The sequence below is a fragment of the Lonchura striata genome, chromosome 3 (genome assembly GCF_050655825.1).
Source record: "Lonchura striata isolate lonStrDom1 chromosome 3, ASM5065582v1, whole genome shotgun sequence".
Taxonomy (NCBI): domain Eukaryota; kingdom Metazoa; phylum Chordata; class Aves; order Passeriformes; family Estrildidae; genus Lonchura; species Lonchura striata.
Window position 1 is genome coordinate 44,345,958 of NC_140705.1, and position 19,502 is coordinate 44,365,459.

The 19,502-nt window shown below is 35.7% G+C and overlaps 1 protein-coding gene across 2 annotated transcripts in view; it reads right to left on the reverse strand.

Moving 5' to 3' along the window:
• Positions 1–19,502, reverse strand: part of SEC63 (SEC63 protein translocation regulator) — a 54,651-nt gene that overhangs the window by 25,694 nt on the left and 9,455 nt on the right. For both annotated transcript variants that reach the window (XM_021553824.3, XM_021553825.3), the window contains exons 2-8: positions 14,320–14,419; positions 13,413–13,527; positions 9,741–9,853; positions 7,494–7,555; positions 4,915–4,973; positions 4,142–4,192; positions 1,565–1,673 (exon numbers count right to left, since the gene is read on the reverse strand). In XM_021553824.3, the coding sequence (XP_021409499.2) occupies positions 1,565–1,673; positions 4,142–4,192; positions 4,915–4,973; positions 7,494–7,555; positions 9,741–9,853; positions 13,413–13,527; positions 14,320–14,419 (609 nt within the window). The remainder of the gene's footprint in view (positions 1–1,564; positions 1,674–4,141; positions 4,193–4,914; positions 4,974–7,493; positions 7,556–9,740; positions 9,854–13,412; positions 13,528–14,319; positions 14,420–19,502) is intronic.

The following is a 19,502-nucleotide window of genomic DNA, read 5'->3' on the forward strand; positions in this document are numbered from 1 at the left end:
TATTCACTTCCTCAGCACAGCATATTGAAGACTTTCAGATGACTATAAATATCTTCCCATTATTTAAGATGAAAAATTAAAATCTCCAGGAAAGGAGATTCTCAAGGTTTGTTTGTGCTGAAGCTGGAAAAAAATACCTTAAAACAAGGCAAGTCATGAAGCTTTATCTCATCCTTTTCCTAGCCTGGTTTGGTTATATTTGCTGACACTGATATACCACACTACAGTGGAATTCACAACCAAGCAAAAGCCTTACCTGATCACTGTGTGGTTTGTCTAAGCCACCTCAGCTGCACCTCAGTTTTCATTCAGACTGCACAACAGACCTCAGCAGAAAAAAATTACCTGCCTCTGAACACTTTTAGGTAGTTCCACAATAAGTCCTTAAATAAGGCCATTTAACCTAGAGTTCACTTTTTAGGAGGGACACAGCAAGCCTCACAGCTTGAGCGAGGTTCAGTATGAAACAAATTACTTTAAAGAACAAGTCTGAAGAAAGAAAGTGATCTCACTAAACTTCTAAAGTCTCACCTACTCTCTCTTTTCTCACCTAACAGAAGATAGGAAAAACCATAAGAGTATGACAAAATAGAGTATAAAATGGTCTGAATTAATCCCACAAACGAGTCCATGTGTACTGTGAATAAAAGGATAACATCTTTCCATACTCTTATTCCCTACACCATTTGGATCACCTGTGAAGCATTTCTGCTCTGTAGGAAAAGGATGGATCAAGAGCAGATTTCAGCAATCTTCCAGCAAATTTAAAGTTGAAAAACAGTGCAATTCAAAGGAGTAAGAAAATATATTTATGAACACTTCTTCAGAAGGCTTTGGGGGTTCTTCTATTCTGCCTTTCAATTGTTCTGAGCATGCAATTTAGTTAAGTCCAATCTAGAACTAAGTAGTACTGTGCCAATTCCTCACGCTTATTCCAGCCCCCAAACTGTAAGATATAATTTTGGACCAACAAAATACATCTAATACTAAAATACAGTTTTCCTCAGAAAAATGGGGGGGAGTGTTATTACTTTAGAATCAGGGAGTAGACAAGAAAAGGAATTATACTGAAAGCTACAAATAAGTAATAAAATAACATAAAATTAAATTAATAGCAATTTTTGAACAGAATTTTACCTCTCTAGTCTAACGTCTAAAAACAGGAAATGCTATTTCATTCTTTATGCATACAAAAATTGTATGAAGCCCCTAAATTTTTTTTTTTTATACTAACAGAAGAAAACACACAGAGCTTGACTCCTACTGGCAAATGAGGGCTACAGGCAGATCAGCATGTTTTTCCCAACATACAATACCTCTTTTTTTTTTTTTTTTCCCATGTATAGATAGACATAAATATATATATATACAATTTCCTCTCCCAAACATTAACTTCTTACAGACTGTTCTTCACCTGCAACGGAATTAAGTTTTAAAAATACTCTAAAGGAACCAGAAACATTACTTTAGCCTAATTAAGGCCTATGAAGTAGAAGTATTTTAATGTCAGCAGACTAACACTTCCAGAGGAACACATCTACAGTTCAAGGTGGCTTTTACTTACGTTTCATGTCCATGTTCCGGGTTTTATAGACAAAATATGTATATATTTGAGTTGTCCGAATGAGAATCTGATCTCCACTGTATCGTATTGATCGGTACCACCAGGAACCCTGAAATATTCAACAAGAACAGACTGAGGTCAGCTAAGGAAGCATCAAAACAGCCATACTGCACAACCTCATGTCCCTCAACAACCAGATAAACTCAACCCAGCTGATATTATATATGTTGAGGTGAACTTAATTTTAGAAAGGAGAGGGAAACAAAATATATTCGCTGACATGAACTTTAAAAGCACAATGATAAATTAATCTGAGAAAATCTAATGTTAAACATTTTTAAATGACCTCTAGCCTAGAGAAATTTTCCCCAGCATATACACCTGCACACATACACACTGCTTGGTTTATTTCTGGTGTTTTTTTAATAAATCCACTAAGCAATAAATTCACTCAATTTATCACTTTCTATATATGATGTGATAACTCTTTACAGTGCAACTCAGTATTCAAATCTAGTTCAGGCAAGTCAAGACCAAACCAAGAACAAAGATTTCTTTCACTAAGAGAAAATTTGCAAAACTGTGATTTAAGTCACCTGACTACAAAATGCTTTTCAGAAGAGGAATCTGGAGGTGGCATGTGACCCTTGCTGTTAATTGTCAATATTAAGCCATACACCTTCAGATTGACAGAAGAAGAGCAACACTCTGATAATTATCTAATTAGCATTACACCAGTGATTCAGATTACAGAACTCTACAGTGGTTGTACTCTCTAATATATTTTCAGAAAAATGATGTGCTGGGTTATAAACAGCAATCTGTTCATTACACTCCTCCCTATAAGCAAAGCTCATTTAACATAAGAAAACACATCGAAGACACTCCTCAATCTGCTGTGAAATTTACTATCAGTGAAGAGCATCAAGCAGTAAAGCAGTAAATAATGCTTACTATTATTAGTTTAATAACAGGAATTCCCCCATTATGGAAATAATTCTGCAATCTACTTAATTGTTTGGGAAATACTCAAGGACTGGCTCCAACAATTTTTTTAATAAATTAGGTTTGATTCTTCCATGAATAGATGAATGCTGATACAAAATAGTACACAACTTTCTACAATGTTTTTCTGCATAAAAAAATTAATTATAATCCCACAGCTACCAAATATTTGTGCAGGTATTGGAAGAAAAATGTACCTAGCCAGTCCAAATCTACATGAGAAAGGCTGCCCTAACTGCTTCTGCAGATATAGCTCCTGTCTCTCGCCTCATGTACAAAACATTACTTAGGTCAGTGGAAGTCTGGAAAGAACTACTTATCAGTATTGTCCTTTCTCATTAATCTGGATTCAAAGGGTGGAAATAGCCTTACTTTATTTTAGATGCCAATCAAACATAGGATGACTATAATGCAGTTAAATTTGCCTTCTTTATTGATTCATAAAAGTGAAACAGGCCTATTAGAGGCATGAATTATCTTGTATGACTACTTTCAAATGGAATGATAAAATAACATGCTCCATAAAAATGACTATTCCTCTTCATTGACTTATAAAAGAAATTTGCAGTGACAAGTCTGAACATATAAGTCTACATCTGGTATGGGGCAAGAAGAGGTAGAATACTTTTTCTGTGCTCAGAACATTTGTTTGTACCAACAAGGTTGTTTTCCCTTCACTTGAGCTATGATAAACCCGGTGTAAATCACTAAAAGTATGTGTATATAAAAAAGCATCAACTGAATCCTAAAAGGAAGGCATGACATTTTTTTGCATCCTGGATTTTAGACTTTTTATTCAACCATTTGTTGAAGTCAGCATATTTAATCTTCTAAGCTAAATTTTCAATTACACAGAGAGACTCAAAGGGAAGGAATAATGTGTGAGTCTTTGTACACACTGATGCAAGCAACTGCCAAGACCTCAGAACACTTTTTCAAATTAAAATCTTCTTTTCAAGAACATGAGGGCCTTTTGGTGTCACTTTTCTGAGTCTTGCTTCATGCCACACCCCAAATGCACAATCACTGCGTAAGAAAAATTGTTCAAAAGCAATACTGTAGGGCGAACCCAAGCCCTGAAATAACACTCACCTACCAATTGATTCCTCACACAAAGCAATGTCAAGGGCAGATCTCATGGTGTACAGAAGATCAATAAAAACTGAAGTTATTTAAACAGAGGCAGTCAGGAAAAACGAAATAACCATCTCCTTCACCTACAGTATTCATTCTAGCACCACCAGCTAAAGACATCTCAGTCTTTACTATTACACCACTGAGTATCTTCTTGAGTTTACATCACCTCAATAGTTTTCTTGAGAAAGAAGTTACAAGACAAATACATAACTTAATAATTCTTGTGATATCCAGTATTTTCCTTGGAGTCCTCTCTCTATCATGGCACTGCATTTTTCTGGAAACTCTATAGCAGTTACACTTTTTTCACAATAAAAGAAGACACCACCTGTTAAAAAACACCTCACTTGCACCCTCTACGAAAGGTAAGAATGAGAACTCTATGACAGCTTTGTTTACAACTTGGTTATAGAGAGAATATCAGATACTACTTACCACAACAACTGGAAGAATAACCATAAATGCTAATCCATATACAAACAACACCTACAAAAATAATACAAAACATACTGTATTAGATACTGTGGCTACTTAATAGCACTTTTGTTTAATCTTTATTCTAAAATAGTCAAGTAGTATTATCACAAGCTTACTAAAAATTGTCATAAGCTTATAATAGTGTCACTATTTCTGAAGAGCAACTTACAAGTAATATAACTAGGTATGGCTTAAAAAAGGAGTGTCAGTTTAGTGTGATTCACATATGAATCAGTTGAAATGATTCACACAATGTCACAGGTCAGTTTCTTTAATAAATAAAAAGTTGGCAGCAAGACTGTGATGCAGCAGACAAACAATGAAAAGAAATCAAGTGGTTAAGAAAAACACCTTGCAGCAACAAATAAAACAGGAAGAACATTTAAATACATTTAGATTAGAGCATCACTAGCAAATCAAATGGAACTAGAGAAGCCCAGCATGCAGCTGTGTTACCTTGCAAGTGTGAACACACACTTTGTAGCAAAGGTGACCACAGTAGAACCTCATTGTCATTGGAATAAGATCCACCCAAACATACTGACACTTTACTCTCAAACGTTAGATTTAAACTACTCTTAACACTCACGACTCCTGAAATTTGCTTCAAAGATGTGCACTTGATCCAACGTATTAATGTGTTTAGACTAAAAATGCAGTATTAAGCAAATTTTTTTTCAAAATCACTTGTAAGTTCACCTTAAAATCTTAAGCTAAGTAAGCTGACTCACCAAAATTGAATTTTTCTGATCCACAATCCAAGCTGGCAAAGCTATACCAAAGCTTGTAGCTGTAGGATGAAAGAAAATAAGTTCATTATAAAATACTGAGAAACATTTTTGAAGTCACATTATGTCTAACAAAAAAACAAAACCACCAACCCACAAAAAACCTGGTCGTGTTTATTACTTCAATAAGCAAAATTTTAACAAATACAGCAAAATCAAGAAACAAATTAGAAATATGCCAAGTATGCAATAACAGGACTTAAACACCTGAAATACCAAATATTTTAGCTTAACATATTGCAGTGAAATAGATGGGCAATACTTCTTTTTATAAAAGAGAATTGGAGTCAGAAAAAAAGAAAAAATAATTTTTATAAAAATTTTTATAAAATTTTTAAAGATTTGTGAATTTTGCATTGCAGAATTTTCAGCAGTTTAAATACTTATATTTATGTAAGCAAATGAACTGCAGGAAAATTATCTGAGCAAATTACTTCTATGGGAAATTCTATTGGTTTGTCCCACTAAGAAAACGTTCTAAGCTGTAAACTGTAAACACAAGACCCTCTGTCAGTTCAAATTTCTGTGTAATTGGTAAAAAAGAAAGAGGAACACTCTTCAATTCAAAAGAAGTTAGGCTACAGAAAACAGAAGATGTGATTCTCTAACATCTCCAGTATACAGATCTGAATAAAGAGTAGCATAAAATAGCTTTTCAGACACAGGTGGTAATAAATTAAATTTTGCAAACACTATCCATCCCAATACTAAGAGTTCTATGAAACCAACAGTGGAAAGAAAGTAAGGCTTTATCCATTTCTAGGACCTGCTTAAAAGAAAAACAACATGTTTTCCTTTGTACTAGCAATACTTCTTTGTCTATACAGAACTAGAAGACTACAATACATAGCTTGGGTGCATGTTTTTACACCACACATATATACATACAGAGAAGATAAATTCCACTAAATTAGAAAGCCCCTCACACTTTAATGTGGAACAAGGTTAGAGAATAGAAGAGAGAGAGAAAACTTCAGGGACTTCTCCCACTCTTCATATGTCTCAAACAATAATGAGAGGTCTAGAAATAAAGCAGAGAATTCTAGCTTTACTGGAGTCTGAGGTAGAGTTTTCAGCAGAGCAGAAGGCTTAAGGTTCACAGTACGAAATGCTAGCCTGCCAAAAAATAATTTCATTCTGTCTTCTGGGAATGCAAAGTCTCTTAGGTTTGTGAATACAATCACTAAGCCAACCAAGGATCTTTGTGCCTTCTCAAGTTTTGGCTGAGTTTTCTTTTGAAGTCACAGCTTCAGGTCCATTCAAGGACACTGACACAACTGCCTAACCTCAAATTCTATGCCTTGTCAACATTAAGTGAGTAGCTTATGGATGTGAAAATCAATTTAGCATCCAGAAAGGTCCTAGAGAAGCTATTAAAATTTATGGTACCATTTTGCTGATATTGTGACAGCATTTCTGAAGAAAGATTTTAGATTTTATCTGTATTTTGTAGCAAGAGGGATAGAGACCTCTTAAGGAAGTACTAGAAGCTAGGAGCTGATAGAAATCTGTTATGCTATAAAACACAGCGATTAAAGAAGCTGATTCACCTCCTTAGTCCATCAGAAATGCCTTTGTCAGACTGTGATATAGCTGGCAAAGATTTTTTTTGAAGGAAGAGGGAAGAATTTTTTTATTTCTTTGAAACACCAGTTCAGGACTAGGGCTGTTATTTTAACTTTAAAAATTAATGTCCTATTGAGTGGATATAATTCAGAAGTAGAATTCACAGCACAGATGACTGAGTACCCTCATGTCGTTCTGTAAGCTCAGAATTAAGTTACAAATTCCATTTATTATTTCCAGTCTGGCTGTAACTCATTCTACACAGATATGTTGTATAACTTGCAATAACAAATGGCATGTTTCCATTTTGCCTGTAATGAGTATCAGCTAGAAACATGCAACATTTTTCTTTAGTAGGCCACTTAAACAATACAAAGGTGTTTTACAAGCAATTCACACAACTGCAAGTAGGGAAAAAATTATTAACTTTCAATCTTAAATTCATTTAGTTTGGATCACCTACTGTAAAACTTCAACACACCATCACCACAATTATTTTCATGTAGCAACCTGCCCAGAAACTGGGCCAGAAATATCCCCATGTACATCCTTCCAAAGTGTGTTTATTGCACTATGGCTAGTTGTTAATTTTTCAATATACATCTCTAGTATTTGATCATAAATACCAAGAAATGTTTAAAATTGATAAGTTTCTGATAAGCAGTATTCTGTTTTCTGCTTATACCTCCACTAATATTGGCAAGTCTCCCTAGATACTTACTGAAGCCAATTTAAAAAATTCTTCTCTTTTTACCACAATAAAAAGTTTGAGAAGCAAACTCTTTATTGCCTTACGCTGCCACCACCCCCAGAGCCAATTTCACAAGCAAAGAATTGGTCAGATATGTTGCTTTAATCCCAGGAGGAAGTTATTATATAAGTGCTTCTTGACTGATCACATATTACACATCTCAATGTGCAGCGATTACAGAACCTCTGTCATGCATAACTGTTACCTTGTGGTCCATCTGGATTACCAAATTCTTCCCAGTTTTTTCGTGATTCTTCATCAGTTAAGCTAGTTACAAGAAGAGAGATTAAGTTAATACGTTTCTCTAAACCATTAACAACTAGAAACTTTAAAATGTCACAGTCATACTATCCTTTAGAGGTGGTTTGGAAATCTAAACAGCTTCTGGTATTTTTTCACACTAAACCTAGTAGGAAACAATACTGCTGTTTTTGATACACAGGTGAATTCTTTAAGGACTCTGACAGAAAATCAGACACAGAAGATGCACATGAAGAAGATGGCACAATCACATATCCCTTTCATGACAGTGGCTGCATACCCACCACAACACAATATTTCTTGATGCCAGGTTACAGCACAGAAAATTTTGAAAGAGTTTGAAATTTATCTTATTTTTTGGAAGGAAGGTAAAGATAGAAGATTGATCAGAAGTAGTCCATAGAGGCCTTCATCTTATTCTAGACCTTTAGCCTTTGACAGCCTGTGTTTGGTTGTTTTGGGGTTTTTTCCCCTGGAACTCCCAAATTTCATAATTTAATACTCTTATTAAATAAGACACTGCCTTCTAAATATTACAGTTTCTGTGCCTGTTCAGTAATGAGTTTTTTGGCAGTCATATGCTACCTTGACAGAATCCCTGTTACTAGAAGGAACAATACTGCTTTAGAAAACAGAATACCTGGCTTTCACTGTATGAAAAATTTTATCTCACATAAGAAACCCAGTGAAGAAGTCACACCTCTCCTGATCATTTCTAAGTCTCCCATTTGTTGACAAACACTCACCAAGGGCAGCTTTTATAATATTTCAAGACAGCATGGCTAAGGAACTTCACCATCATTTACCTCACAATATACCTCTACCACAGCCCATGCACTAGTGTTTGAAGTATCAAACTGCAGCACCAAGTATTTGAGTAGTGGCTTGCAAAGCAAATAATTTATATGTTTCAGGAGTTCAAAAAGGCATACGAGAATTTCCTACTGAAAAGATTTTTAAAGCAACAGAGATGTGTTTAAGCAAAAAGTATGATTTTCAAACTGCTCAAGTGAGCATGGTGTTGGTTCTCCTTCCCACCTCTTGCCAAACAGGACTCTCCATCATTAAGGTTAACCACACACACAACTGACTTCAAAGCAGAAATCACCAACTTCCTAAGTTCTCCGATGATGTGACTGACCCAATAAACCCCAATAACTGATGAAGTCTCAGAGGCAATGGGCAAGAGTGACATGCTGTGACGACAGTGACTCAGCACAGTTGCTGCAGAGAAGCTGACTCCACCTCAGCACAAAGGGGACACAAAGTGGCCTTTGTTTTACATAAAAAAACCCACCAACAGCTGAGGGGATCAAATTGTGGTATAAACATTTCTCTTTGAGTGCATAAAAAAACTATGAATGTCTCAAGTTTGACACATCAGCATGGAGGGAGTAAATACCTGGCTCAATCCACCAGAGTATAAAAACCAGACAACTAGAATTCTGTAGAGAACAATGGGCTCCAGCTGGCATGAAGCCACACACGCCTTCCAGTCAGCATTGTGACAGTGAGTGTATTAGAGACAACAGTAACGGGAATCCCACTGGTGTTGTGATTGAACTGTGTATCTAAATTCCTGTGTTTTGATTTAGTTTATACCAAATTCTCATATTTGACATCTCTCAGTTAGTAAAATACTCTAGAGTAAAAGCAGATTCAAGGACTCAGCTTTTAAGAGCTATACAGGAATTATGAAACAGTCACAAGTTAAAAAATCAGGACTTCACGGCAAGCATAACTGGACAGGGGTAGGGGCAAGCTGAGAGAAAACAGATCCAGAACAGTTAAAGTACAGTCTTTTACTCTTTGGCTTTACCAACAGTAAATATATTTTCTAAGCATCACTTCAAAACTGCTGTAACAGAGCAGCGGTTGGTAAAAATCACAACACCCATTTTGTTCTTTGTCATCTTTAAGATATATGTTACACTGGAAACACTTTTCCTAGCTGATATGCAAGTTAACACAAAGAACTAACATCTTACAGTATTCTGACAGGTGCAAAACAAATTATCCTTCCTAACTTGTACAAAGCAAATACACATTGCAGGAAGACACGTTTTGACTTTTGTTATGTACCTGAACACATTTCTTCCTGCCTGCTTAGGCCATCCTTGCCCTTACTGTAAAGGCTGTTCTCCCCATAATATTATGATTCCCTTTTTTCACAGGTAAAGAAGAAACTTACGCTGCATAGGCCTTAGCAATCCTCATGAACATAACTTCATCTCCTCCTTTATCTGGATGGTATTTTAGGGAGAGTGCACGGTACTGTTTCTTTATTTCCGATATACTTGCTCCCTTCAAAAGGAAAGGTTTGCATTTATTAATAAATACCTTAAATAAAATTAATTTTCATATGTAATCTTAATACACATTGTGTAGTATTTTTCTAAACAATTCACTGAAGAATTATAACACTGGATCATTAAACTGTATTTTATTAAAACAGTATTATTTTTCTGATAACATTCTTACAACCATTATGTTTTTAAATGAAGACAGAAGTTCAGTCTAACTAAAAGACACTCAGATGACTGAATACTGGGTTTCATCTGGATTATCTTGCTGATCTATCCATAGGAACACACAAAAAAAGGAAGGATTTCTTATCTGTTTGGCAAATCTTAAACATAATCACAAATACAAGGAATTCTCACTTGCAATATTCTTCTATTTAACTATACTTCATAGATCAAGTATGATGGTCCACTTGCAGTTTGTATTCAGAAGTAAATCTGTCAGTCACCAGGAACAGCAGATTTCCCTGCCAGTTAAAAATGCCTTTGACTAGAATCATCCTACCCATAAATTATTTCAAACTTCTTGAACAAAGGGAATGCATTACCTATACCTGAGAAATATTGTTATTCTACTCCAGCATGTTGTTAAATGCCACCAACACAATGTCCTGTACATTAACTTCCAGCTTGGACTGTGAACTTCACTACTCAAGAAAATCAACAAAACTTAATAGTATGTTCAGCTAAAGTTTTTTTCTATATGTTATCTGCTAAATTTTTCACAACAATTACCACAAGACTTTTCAATGTTTTGTGCCAGAGAAACTAGCATGCTGATCTTAAATGCATAATAAACACAAAAGAATTTATTTACAGATGATGGTACTCTTTCAATAAATTTAAACCAGAAATTAAACTACCCTGAGGCTTCACTTGCTGTTACCTTATCTCACTTTATACAGTCTATCATATTCCAACACAATTTATCAACAGCATGCCTCATTTAATGCACAAGATGGATTTACTCCATTATAAATTAGACTTCAACTAAAAGGTGTCTCAACACTAGATGAAGCATGCCAGACAGGGAGCAGAAACTAGAAAGTAGGGGAAAAAGAACAAAGGGAAGGGGAAAAAACCCCAAGCTGTTTGAGTAGAGATTTGTTTTCATGGCTCACATGAATGCTGCCTGTAAAAAAAAAAACAAAACTCATTTTTTCTCTCTGACACAGAGGGTGCACCCAGACAAGTTGACATGTTTTCCATCTACATTAATTTCTTACGCCTCATTTTCCAAAGCTAGGCTACAGAGGTTAGGCCTGACTTATACAAATGCTTACTAGCCTTGGACAGCTGGTGTCAGTCTCCTTGGAACACAGAGCATGCCTGTATATAACCACTTCTAAGATTCATCTTTAGGCCTTGGATCCTATCTTTAAAACTGCAGTAGAGATACTTATTAAATAAATAATTAATATTTGAGCACCTTATGTTTTAGTGAAATTCCAGTGGTATGCTTCAAAAAGAGCTATTCTGTGTTCAAAACATAGTGCTGATATTGCATACAAAATCTGGTGTTAAGTACATTATTGGGACTTTGTTGGTGCTGTGGTTCTTATCTGGAGAAGAAAAGCCTCTTGTTATAAATTGATATGCTAACATAAAATAAAAAATTATCTTGGTTAGAGTGTGAATGAAAAGAAGAAGTGAATTACTGTGCATCAAAACTTCAAAGTGCTTGCATCTGCAACCATTTTATTTTTTTAAGTGGGGGGTGGTGTTGCTGGTGTTTTAGGGTTTTTTTTAACAACAATAACAATTCCATTATCTAACTACACTTCAGCATCTGTATCACTTCATTAGCAGGACTGGCTACAACTCTCAAGGTTCTACTTGAATGGTAACAGAGAAATCTGTTGATTTTTCACATAGTCCGAACAGAAAATCTTTCGGAAAATTTAATAGAAGTTGCCTGATAGTGAGAAACACACTCAGATTTTGAGCCCTACTTTTCTTGAGCCCTACTTCAACTATCTATCTGCACAACCATCTTTTCATCCTCCTTTTAAAATCTCTGGCTTTCATTCAGCTTGTCCTTATGCTCCACATATGTCCACATGCCTCATCCTCAGTTCTTGAGGCATTCCAGAATTTGTTTTTTTGCCTGGATAAGTTGCACATGCCTTGAGCATGTGTATAAGTTTTCATAAATAAACACAAAGCTGTAATTCACTACATGCATTCTCTTCTTTCCCCTCTGGGTTGTTACTTGTAGAAATTTCCCAAAGATAACAAAGGAAAATACTCTGCTGACCTAATCCCTAGCCTGATTTGTTTAATCAAAGTTAACCCAGATATAAGAACATTAAAACTGCATGATTCCAATAGATACCGTTTAACAGTAAAAACTTGTATTGCTCCGTCCTGTGCACCGGTGAGAGAATTCATGTCAGCAATCAGTGAGTCACAGAGGAGCTGAACAGCAGCTGAATTGCAGTAACTTGGCTCCAGACATGACAGGCAGGTGTCCCACCTGTCTAGCTAGAAACAGGCTACAGACTTCTCACCTGCTATAAATTACTTTCTTAGCACAAGGTAATGCTTTGCTGACAAGTCAACATCATTTAAAGGCAAGAGATGTATTTGCTAAAGTTCACATACATATTACGCTCTCTCACACTAACAATATACATCACATTTAATCAAAACAGGTACATTCAAAGCTCATTCATGTTCTTGTGCTGAGCTGGATCCACAGTGTATTTCTTCAGACTTGAGAGTGAACCATACCTCAGACTCCAGAAATGGAAAGATGACTCTGCTGTTATTCAAAAGAGGAGCCTTGTATCAGGAAATAATTAACATAAGCAGACATTCTGCTTGAGGTATTGTGGTTAAGATGAAGAGTTTAAAAGAAGTTCAGAAAGTCTCTCCTTGGGATATGTAACTTTTGGAATCGATTTTGAATAAGTTCTTCAATATAAACAAAGCAGTGCATCTATTTTCTAGATAGGCACTGTATCTTTTTTTAAATCCCTGTTTAATAAAGCTATTGGCTGGGATCACTGTTTAGAATTTGTTGCTTGCATTCACAGATATTCACAAGATTCAAGCTCGCCTGCCCTACATCAAAATGTGCATCACCAAGACCCTTCAGTGGAACCTCTCATTTACAAATACTGCTCTGTACAGAAATGGTACATCAAATGAATTCATATTCTTGCTTATACAGTTTCTTCAGCATTCCTAGAAGTTCTTATTAAGAAGATTCACAAAGGGCATACAAAGCATATTTTTTTGTAGTTTTCCTGTACATAGAGAGGAAAACAACATCAGAATAGGCTTTTAAAATACCCACCTCACTACATAACTAGACTTTTGAAGGAGCTAGATATAAGAGTTATAAATTGGTACAGATATAGGCAAAAAACACATAACTGACTTTATAACATGCAGCAATAACTTTCTGCAGCAATAACATGTCAAAAAAAACCCAAAAACACTAGATAGATTCACTAGACTTACTTTGTTTGAAAAAAACAAGTCTAAGATTAGACATCTGCACACAGAATATACAGTTACAGTAGTACAGACTAGTGAAAGATGTTATTACTTACAGGATCCAAATGTAACACTTCATAAGGGTTGTATTCTTGATACTCTCTGTCTGTTTTGGAAACTTTGTACGCAAGGAACAAAAATAATGCCCAGCCAGCAAGGAGGACTATTTTCCTGTTTGGAAAAAAAATAATTTTTTAAATACACAAATCCACTAGCTCAAGCACCATTCTAATACGATTAAAAGCCATCTTATATCACTCTTCAAGAAACAGTATTAAAACAGCAAGAAACACTAAAGCAGGTATTAGTATTTCAGTTTTAATACCACTTTTTCTCCTAGTTTTTAACAATGACAATCCATTACCACCAAGTCTTCATTTTTAACTGTCTCTCCTCAGCAGGTATACATTATTATTTCCTATTTTTAAAGGATGATTTTTAACTAGATCCTAGACAATGTGTTAAAAAGAAAAAGAAACAAAACACAAAAAGCTGACAGAGGTGCATAACAGACAGCAAAATATTTTAAGGGTGGGAGTAACAAGGAACTGATAAAGCATTCACCTTCAAAGATACAAAGTTATTATTCATTTATATTTGAGTATGTTTTAGTATATGTTCACATACTAAATATTTAAATCAAAAGATTACACTAGCACTACTAATTTCAGTGAGGGAGAATTATTTTTTCCAACAAATAAATGCACTGTTTACTTTTTCTACAACTGAGGCTCACTGGTCTCATTCCTGAGGTATTTTATATAGGACAAACAGCATGCCTCTTGATTTCAAGCCCTACTAGACAATAATGATTACCTATTAATTATGCAAATATTGCAGATTGCAAATGGCTCAGTGATGCAAAAGTAACTAATTCCTGCTTTGATTACAAACCAATGTATTTCTATATTAAAAAAGTAAGAATTGCTTTCATGGAAAGCCATGCAAATGAAAGGTACATACTTCACTGTAGGAATTATGTTCTGCTGTGGTTTTAGCAGTCGCAAGCGGTACCACAAACACCTTCCATATACATTCCTTATATTCTTTAATCGAATTTGTTCTGTAAAAATAGAGAGATTGTGATTAACCAAGCTGACAAAACATGAAACAACAAACACAGTCATCTCACCCTGAGCAGGCAGTACAAGGTCAATTGGAGGACTAACAAAAGGCCCAGCATTACCAGAGGAAAGAATGTTTTCTAACCATTTAAGTGATGCTGTATATTCATAAACATAAGAAGTTGGTCAGCTTTACCTAAAAAGAATCCTTTCTATTTCCTATATGCCCCATAGTAACCATCACACATTAACCCAGCCTTTGCCTAACATGCACCTGTAAACTTTACTTCTGACACTCAACTCCAGAAGTTTCCCATTTCAGTATGTCAGCCACCACATGCATGAAAAACAAACAAATAGAATGCAACGCACAGGCAAACTGGTGTTTGTATACAAATAAAGAGTACAGCAGGAGCAACAGCTCCTTCCTCAATCCAAAATACAATGCATTTTCTTCCTCTTTGTGACATCTGCTTTTATAAGCTGCCTTCATTTATGTTTTTCTGCTGAAGGGTAAAAGGAAGGAAGATAAAAAGCGACTTGTAAGCCATGCAGCTCAGTAATAGATGCCTTCAGCAAGGGAGTTCTCACATTAACAGCAGTCAACAAGGTTTCTTCCCATGGTCCTTTTAGGACAGGATGGGGCTGGAAGGAAATTGCACTTACACTGTCAAACTCACCATGATGAGGCATGAAAGCCCTGTTAAGAGAGTTTTAATTGCATTGCAGAGCTGATCAGGACCAACTTAGTCTTGGTCAAGGAATTCTTTTATACTATGAAAAGTACAGTGGAAAGCAAATAGCTTGTACAGAAATTATATGTTATAATTAAACTCCTGTTTAAGTAACTTGTCCATAAACTATGCAGTCTGACCCATAACACTTCTGAAGTTAGAATGTCACCGTAACTGCCTTACTTGCAAAAGAATAAGATCACTCAGCCCTTTTCAGACTAGAGGAAAAAGAATCAAGACAAAAGAAAATTCATCCTGTGTCAATGCTCTTAGATATTGTTGGTAAACAAAATTTAAAAGACAATCATTAATTATATAAATACAGGAATTACATTAACAACTTTGATCCAAAGCACATATCAGGCATATCCTACTAAGTCATAAATCGCAACTTAGCACTTTTGATCAGGTGATAACCTCATGGAATCACAGGATGATTTGGGTTGGAAAAGAACCTTAACTATCCTCCAGTTCCAACCACCCAGCTATGGGTAGGGATGCCACCTGCTTGACCAGTATGCTCAGAGTCCCATCCAGCCTGGCACTGAACTCATTTTAATTAAAACAGCAGTTATGATACATGAAGACATTTTTATCTGGCTGATTTCTAAAAGGTAATAGTGGAAGACAGTGACTGTTTAGTTATTCTTAAGGTGTTGGAAGGTGGAATATGGTGTTGATCTACTCAAATTGCTAAGCAAGCACACAATTCAGATGAAATATGTAGAATTCAATTAGCAAACACCAAACCCTTTGAGGCCAGAGAAACATGACCACTGTGCTCCACATCAACCATGAGTTCAGATTTAAGGCAGATTAGATGTGAGCACTGGATGGTATTTCAAACTCTAGCTGATTTAGCAGAAATAGAGTGGGGACACAGATGACACGTGGCCACCCATGAGCTAGTAAAGCAGACAACTATTAAAGCTTGTCCAGACAAAGTACCAGAACAAAAGTCTATCAGCTTATTCTGAACTACCTAGTTCTATAGAGTATAGCTTCCCCAAAACTGGATATGACATTAAACAGTTTGATGCAATTCCTGTGAAGATTATACTGGTAGTACCATCACCCCCAAAGACAGAGAGATAATCAAAGATAATTCAATCCCCTGCATTTCATTTAACTCTTGCCATGCTTCAAAATAAGATTCCAAACTTCTGGTTTTGCAACAGATAATTCACACAAGTATTTTGCAGCTCTCCTGATCTGCAAAGATTGTTCACATACCTGAAACACAAAACTTTTTAAACAAAAAAGAACATGACTAGAATTTGGTTAAGCAATCCCCCACTTAGTTTTACTTATGTAAGGCTTTAGAAAGCACAGTGAAGGAAAAATTCAGCAGACAATGAAAACATTGAAAATGCAACACACACTCCCTACCGGTAAAATGTAAATTAATTTGGCATTTTGTCTTTGCTTTTTTTTATTTTGAGACAACAATTCTAGGAGATCTCTCTTGGTTCAAAACTGGATTCACTTCAACCAGAAGCTAATCATTACCTAAAATTAAATTACAAATGCAAAGTAAAACTAAAGAGATAGAACTAAACAAAGAATTGGCATTAAAAAAAAAAAAAAAACCCTGAATCAAACTTGATGCCATTAAAGACTACACTGACAATGAGGTCATGAGGATGGAAAACCTTTGCAACAGAAAGAGGGAAGGAAGTGTTCAAAGGCTTTAAATGGTCATTGGACAACTATGAAACTGTGATGCTTTTATGAAAAAGTTACTGATTATACTTGAATAAATCAGGTATCAGAAGACTCACAGAAGATACATGCACTTAAGCCTAAATCACTTATTTCAAATACTGTCAATCAATTCAGTTGTTTGGTGCTGAAGCAAGATGAAGCCAACTGTTCATCAGTTCAACCACTCAACCCAGATGATCACCTGAGCCTCTAAGTGCTTTTGCTAAGATATTGATTTTTAACAAGCTGCTGTACCTTGACTTCAAAGACCTATGCCACAATGCCCCACTTCTCAAACTGCCAACTGTCCAGCTCTCCAATGACCAGATGACACTATTTTCCCTGCTCTGCATCCTCCCTGCAAGAATTGCCAGTACTTTCTACCTTATCATGCCAAAAACCTTCCATAAATGCCTTAGAGGAGATAAGCTGAAGAGCTGGCAGAAAGTCAAATAAAAATTGACCACTAAATGTGGTTTACAATAATCACTGAATTGAGGTCTTGGAACAGCTTTCCAGTAACAGCTGCAGAAGACAAGTTTTGTGACCAGTCTGACAACAGCATTAAAAGAAAAAAAAAAATCAAAAACAACCTGTGCCATGCAGTATGAGCAAAAATTAAGCTTCTGAATACTTGATAAATGGAGTCCTGGAGCTGCCATGCTGCACAAGAGGGACCTCTTCAACCAAGCATCAAATTAATGCACAATGCTAAGTAGCCATTACATTTTTTACACATGCATCTGAACAACTCTGGATCAAATTTAATTACAGTTGATCAAACAATATCAAAGCAAACACATCTTATTAATGTTCTCTCTGATCTTGGGATAGCAATGGTCTCATTTGACGAACAACCCCAAAAGGAAACAGGACACCTACCTCTTTCCTTTTGGGGTTGTTAGTCAAATGAGATCACTGCCATCCCAGGATCAGAGAGAACATTAATAAGATTAATTATTATTTATAGTTATCTGTTCAGAACATAAAGAATCAAATCCTACCCAAACTGAAGCCAAAGTCCAGACTACTCAAATTATTTGGAGCTATCCTGAGGCACTTCCTCTGTCATGTCATATGCCATCATTAACACATGTTCATTTGTGGAATTCAAAAACAGGCACCTACTTGGGAAACAGAAGGAACAATACAGACAGTATAACTCCCAGTTTAGGCAGAAAACCACTGGCAAAATGCCATACTAAGAAAGCTATATTCCTACTGTATCCAGGAAAAGCTGGCTTCCTGTTTTACAGACAAGGCCTGCAATTTCACTAGAGAAAATACTTCTCATATTAGGAAGACATGGATTGCAGGAAAAAGAAAAAAGAAAAAGAAGGGGAAAAACAAGAGAAGAAAGAGAAAGGGAAACTTTTAAAGAAAAATACAGAAGGAAGAAAATGAAAAAAAATAATAGGAAAGACAAACAAACAAAAAGCTTCCAAAGCCCAGAATACCAGATAATTCTGGTGCTTAATAAAAGCAGCAACTTATTACTAATAAGCAAGTTGTGGATAAATCAGATCTTTTTTGCTTTGCCTTTGTCTGACTAAAGGAGCTTCCTTTTTACACAAGTGAATTTACCATGCCACAGAACTGGCACACTGCCCTGCAGACCCTGATCTCACTGGAGTGTACAACTTACACATTCCTCAAGGTAAAACTTTGCGGTGAAATATGGATTGTACTTTCTCTGGAATCCATTTCTGTCAGGAAAAGCAGTTCAGAGTTTTAAAAGCAGACAAGCAGAGTTCTGTTATTTCTTCTCAGTCCAGATTATGGCTTCCCATTGCAGCATAAGAGCACTTCAAACAACATCCTTTGATACGGGATCACAGGGAGACAAGTGTGTGTGGGGTGGGAGGAAATGCTTTTTCTCCAGTCAAAACCACTTCTTATTCGATGGGCAAAATCCTTCACAACAGTGAATCTCTCCTACGGTTTTAGGAATAGGTATTAAAGAGCCTTGGAAAGCAAAGGCATAATGCACCCATGGGCTTTTGAGTTAATCTCACTAACACTAATATCAAGATGCTGTTAAAGCAAGCCTCTCACAAGAGGATGTAGACTGTCGCTTTATTCCTGTAAATAATATGCAGATTACTTTAAAAAAAATTAAAAATGGAAAGCATGTTTCAGGACTTTGAACGGACCACAGCAGTCAAGAATTAAACCATCTGATAGACATTTTCTAATCTTTATGTCTATCATTATAAGAATTGTCCTCATTACCATCATTATTTATCTATAAAAAGGTCATGTCCACGTCAGCCTCTTAACTAAAGCATTTATAGCTGAATAATCTCACCCTAGTTGTTTTCAAATAGATTTTTCTCTCTAGTAAATATTCATAGAAATAAGCCAAAAAAATCATGTGTTTTGAGTAAAATTTTAAGTATTAAAACCACAAGCAATTCATTATCTACGAAGAGACCTGCGAAATACTTAACAGCAAAGCTGTTTTTTTTCCTGAGCATGTTTTGCAGCAACTAGATAAAGCTTAAAAGGAACAAAAAGTAACCTTTCCATTCCCACAATTCCACACGTATTTGCTGACCAAAAGATAGCATTTGTTACTAACAGCTTCAAAAAACAGCAACGTAAGATGATTCAATATCCTGAAAGTTAACTTCTTTTCAGAGTT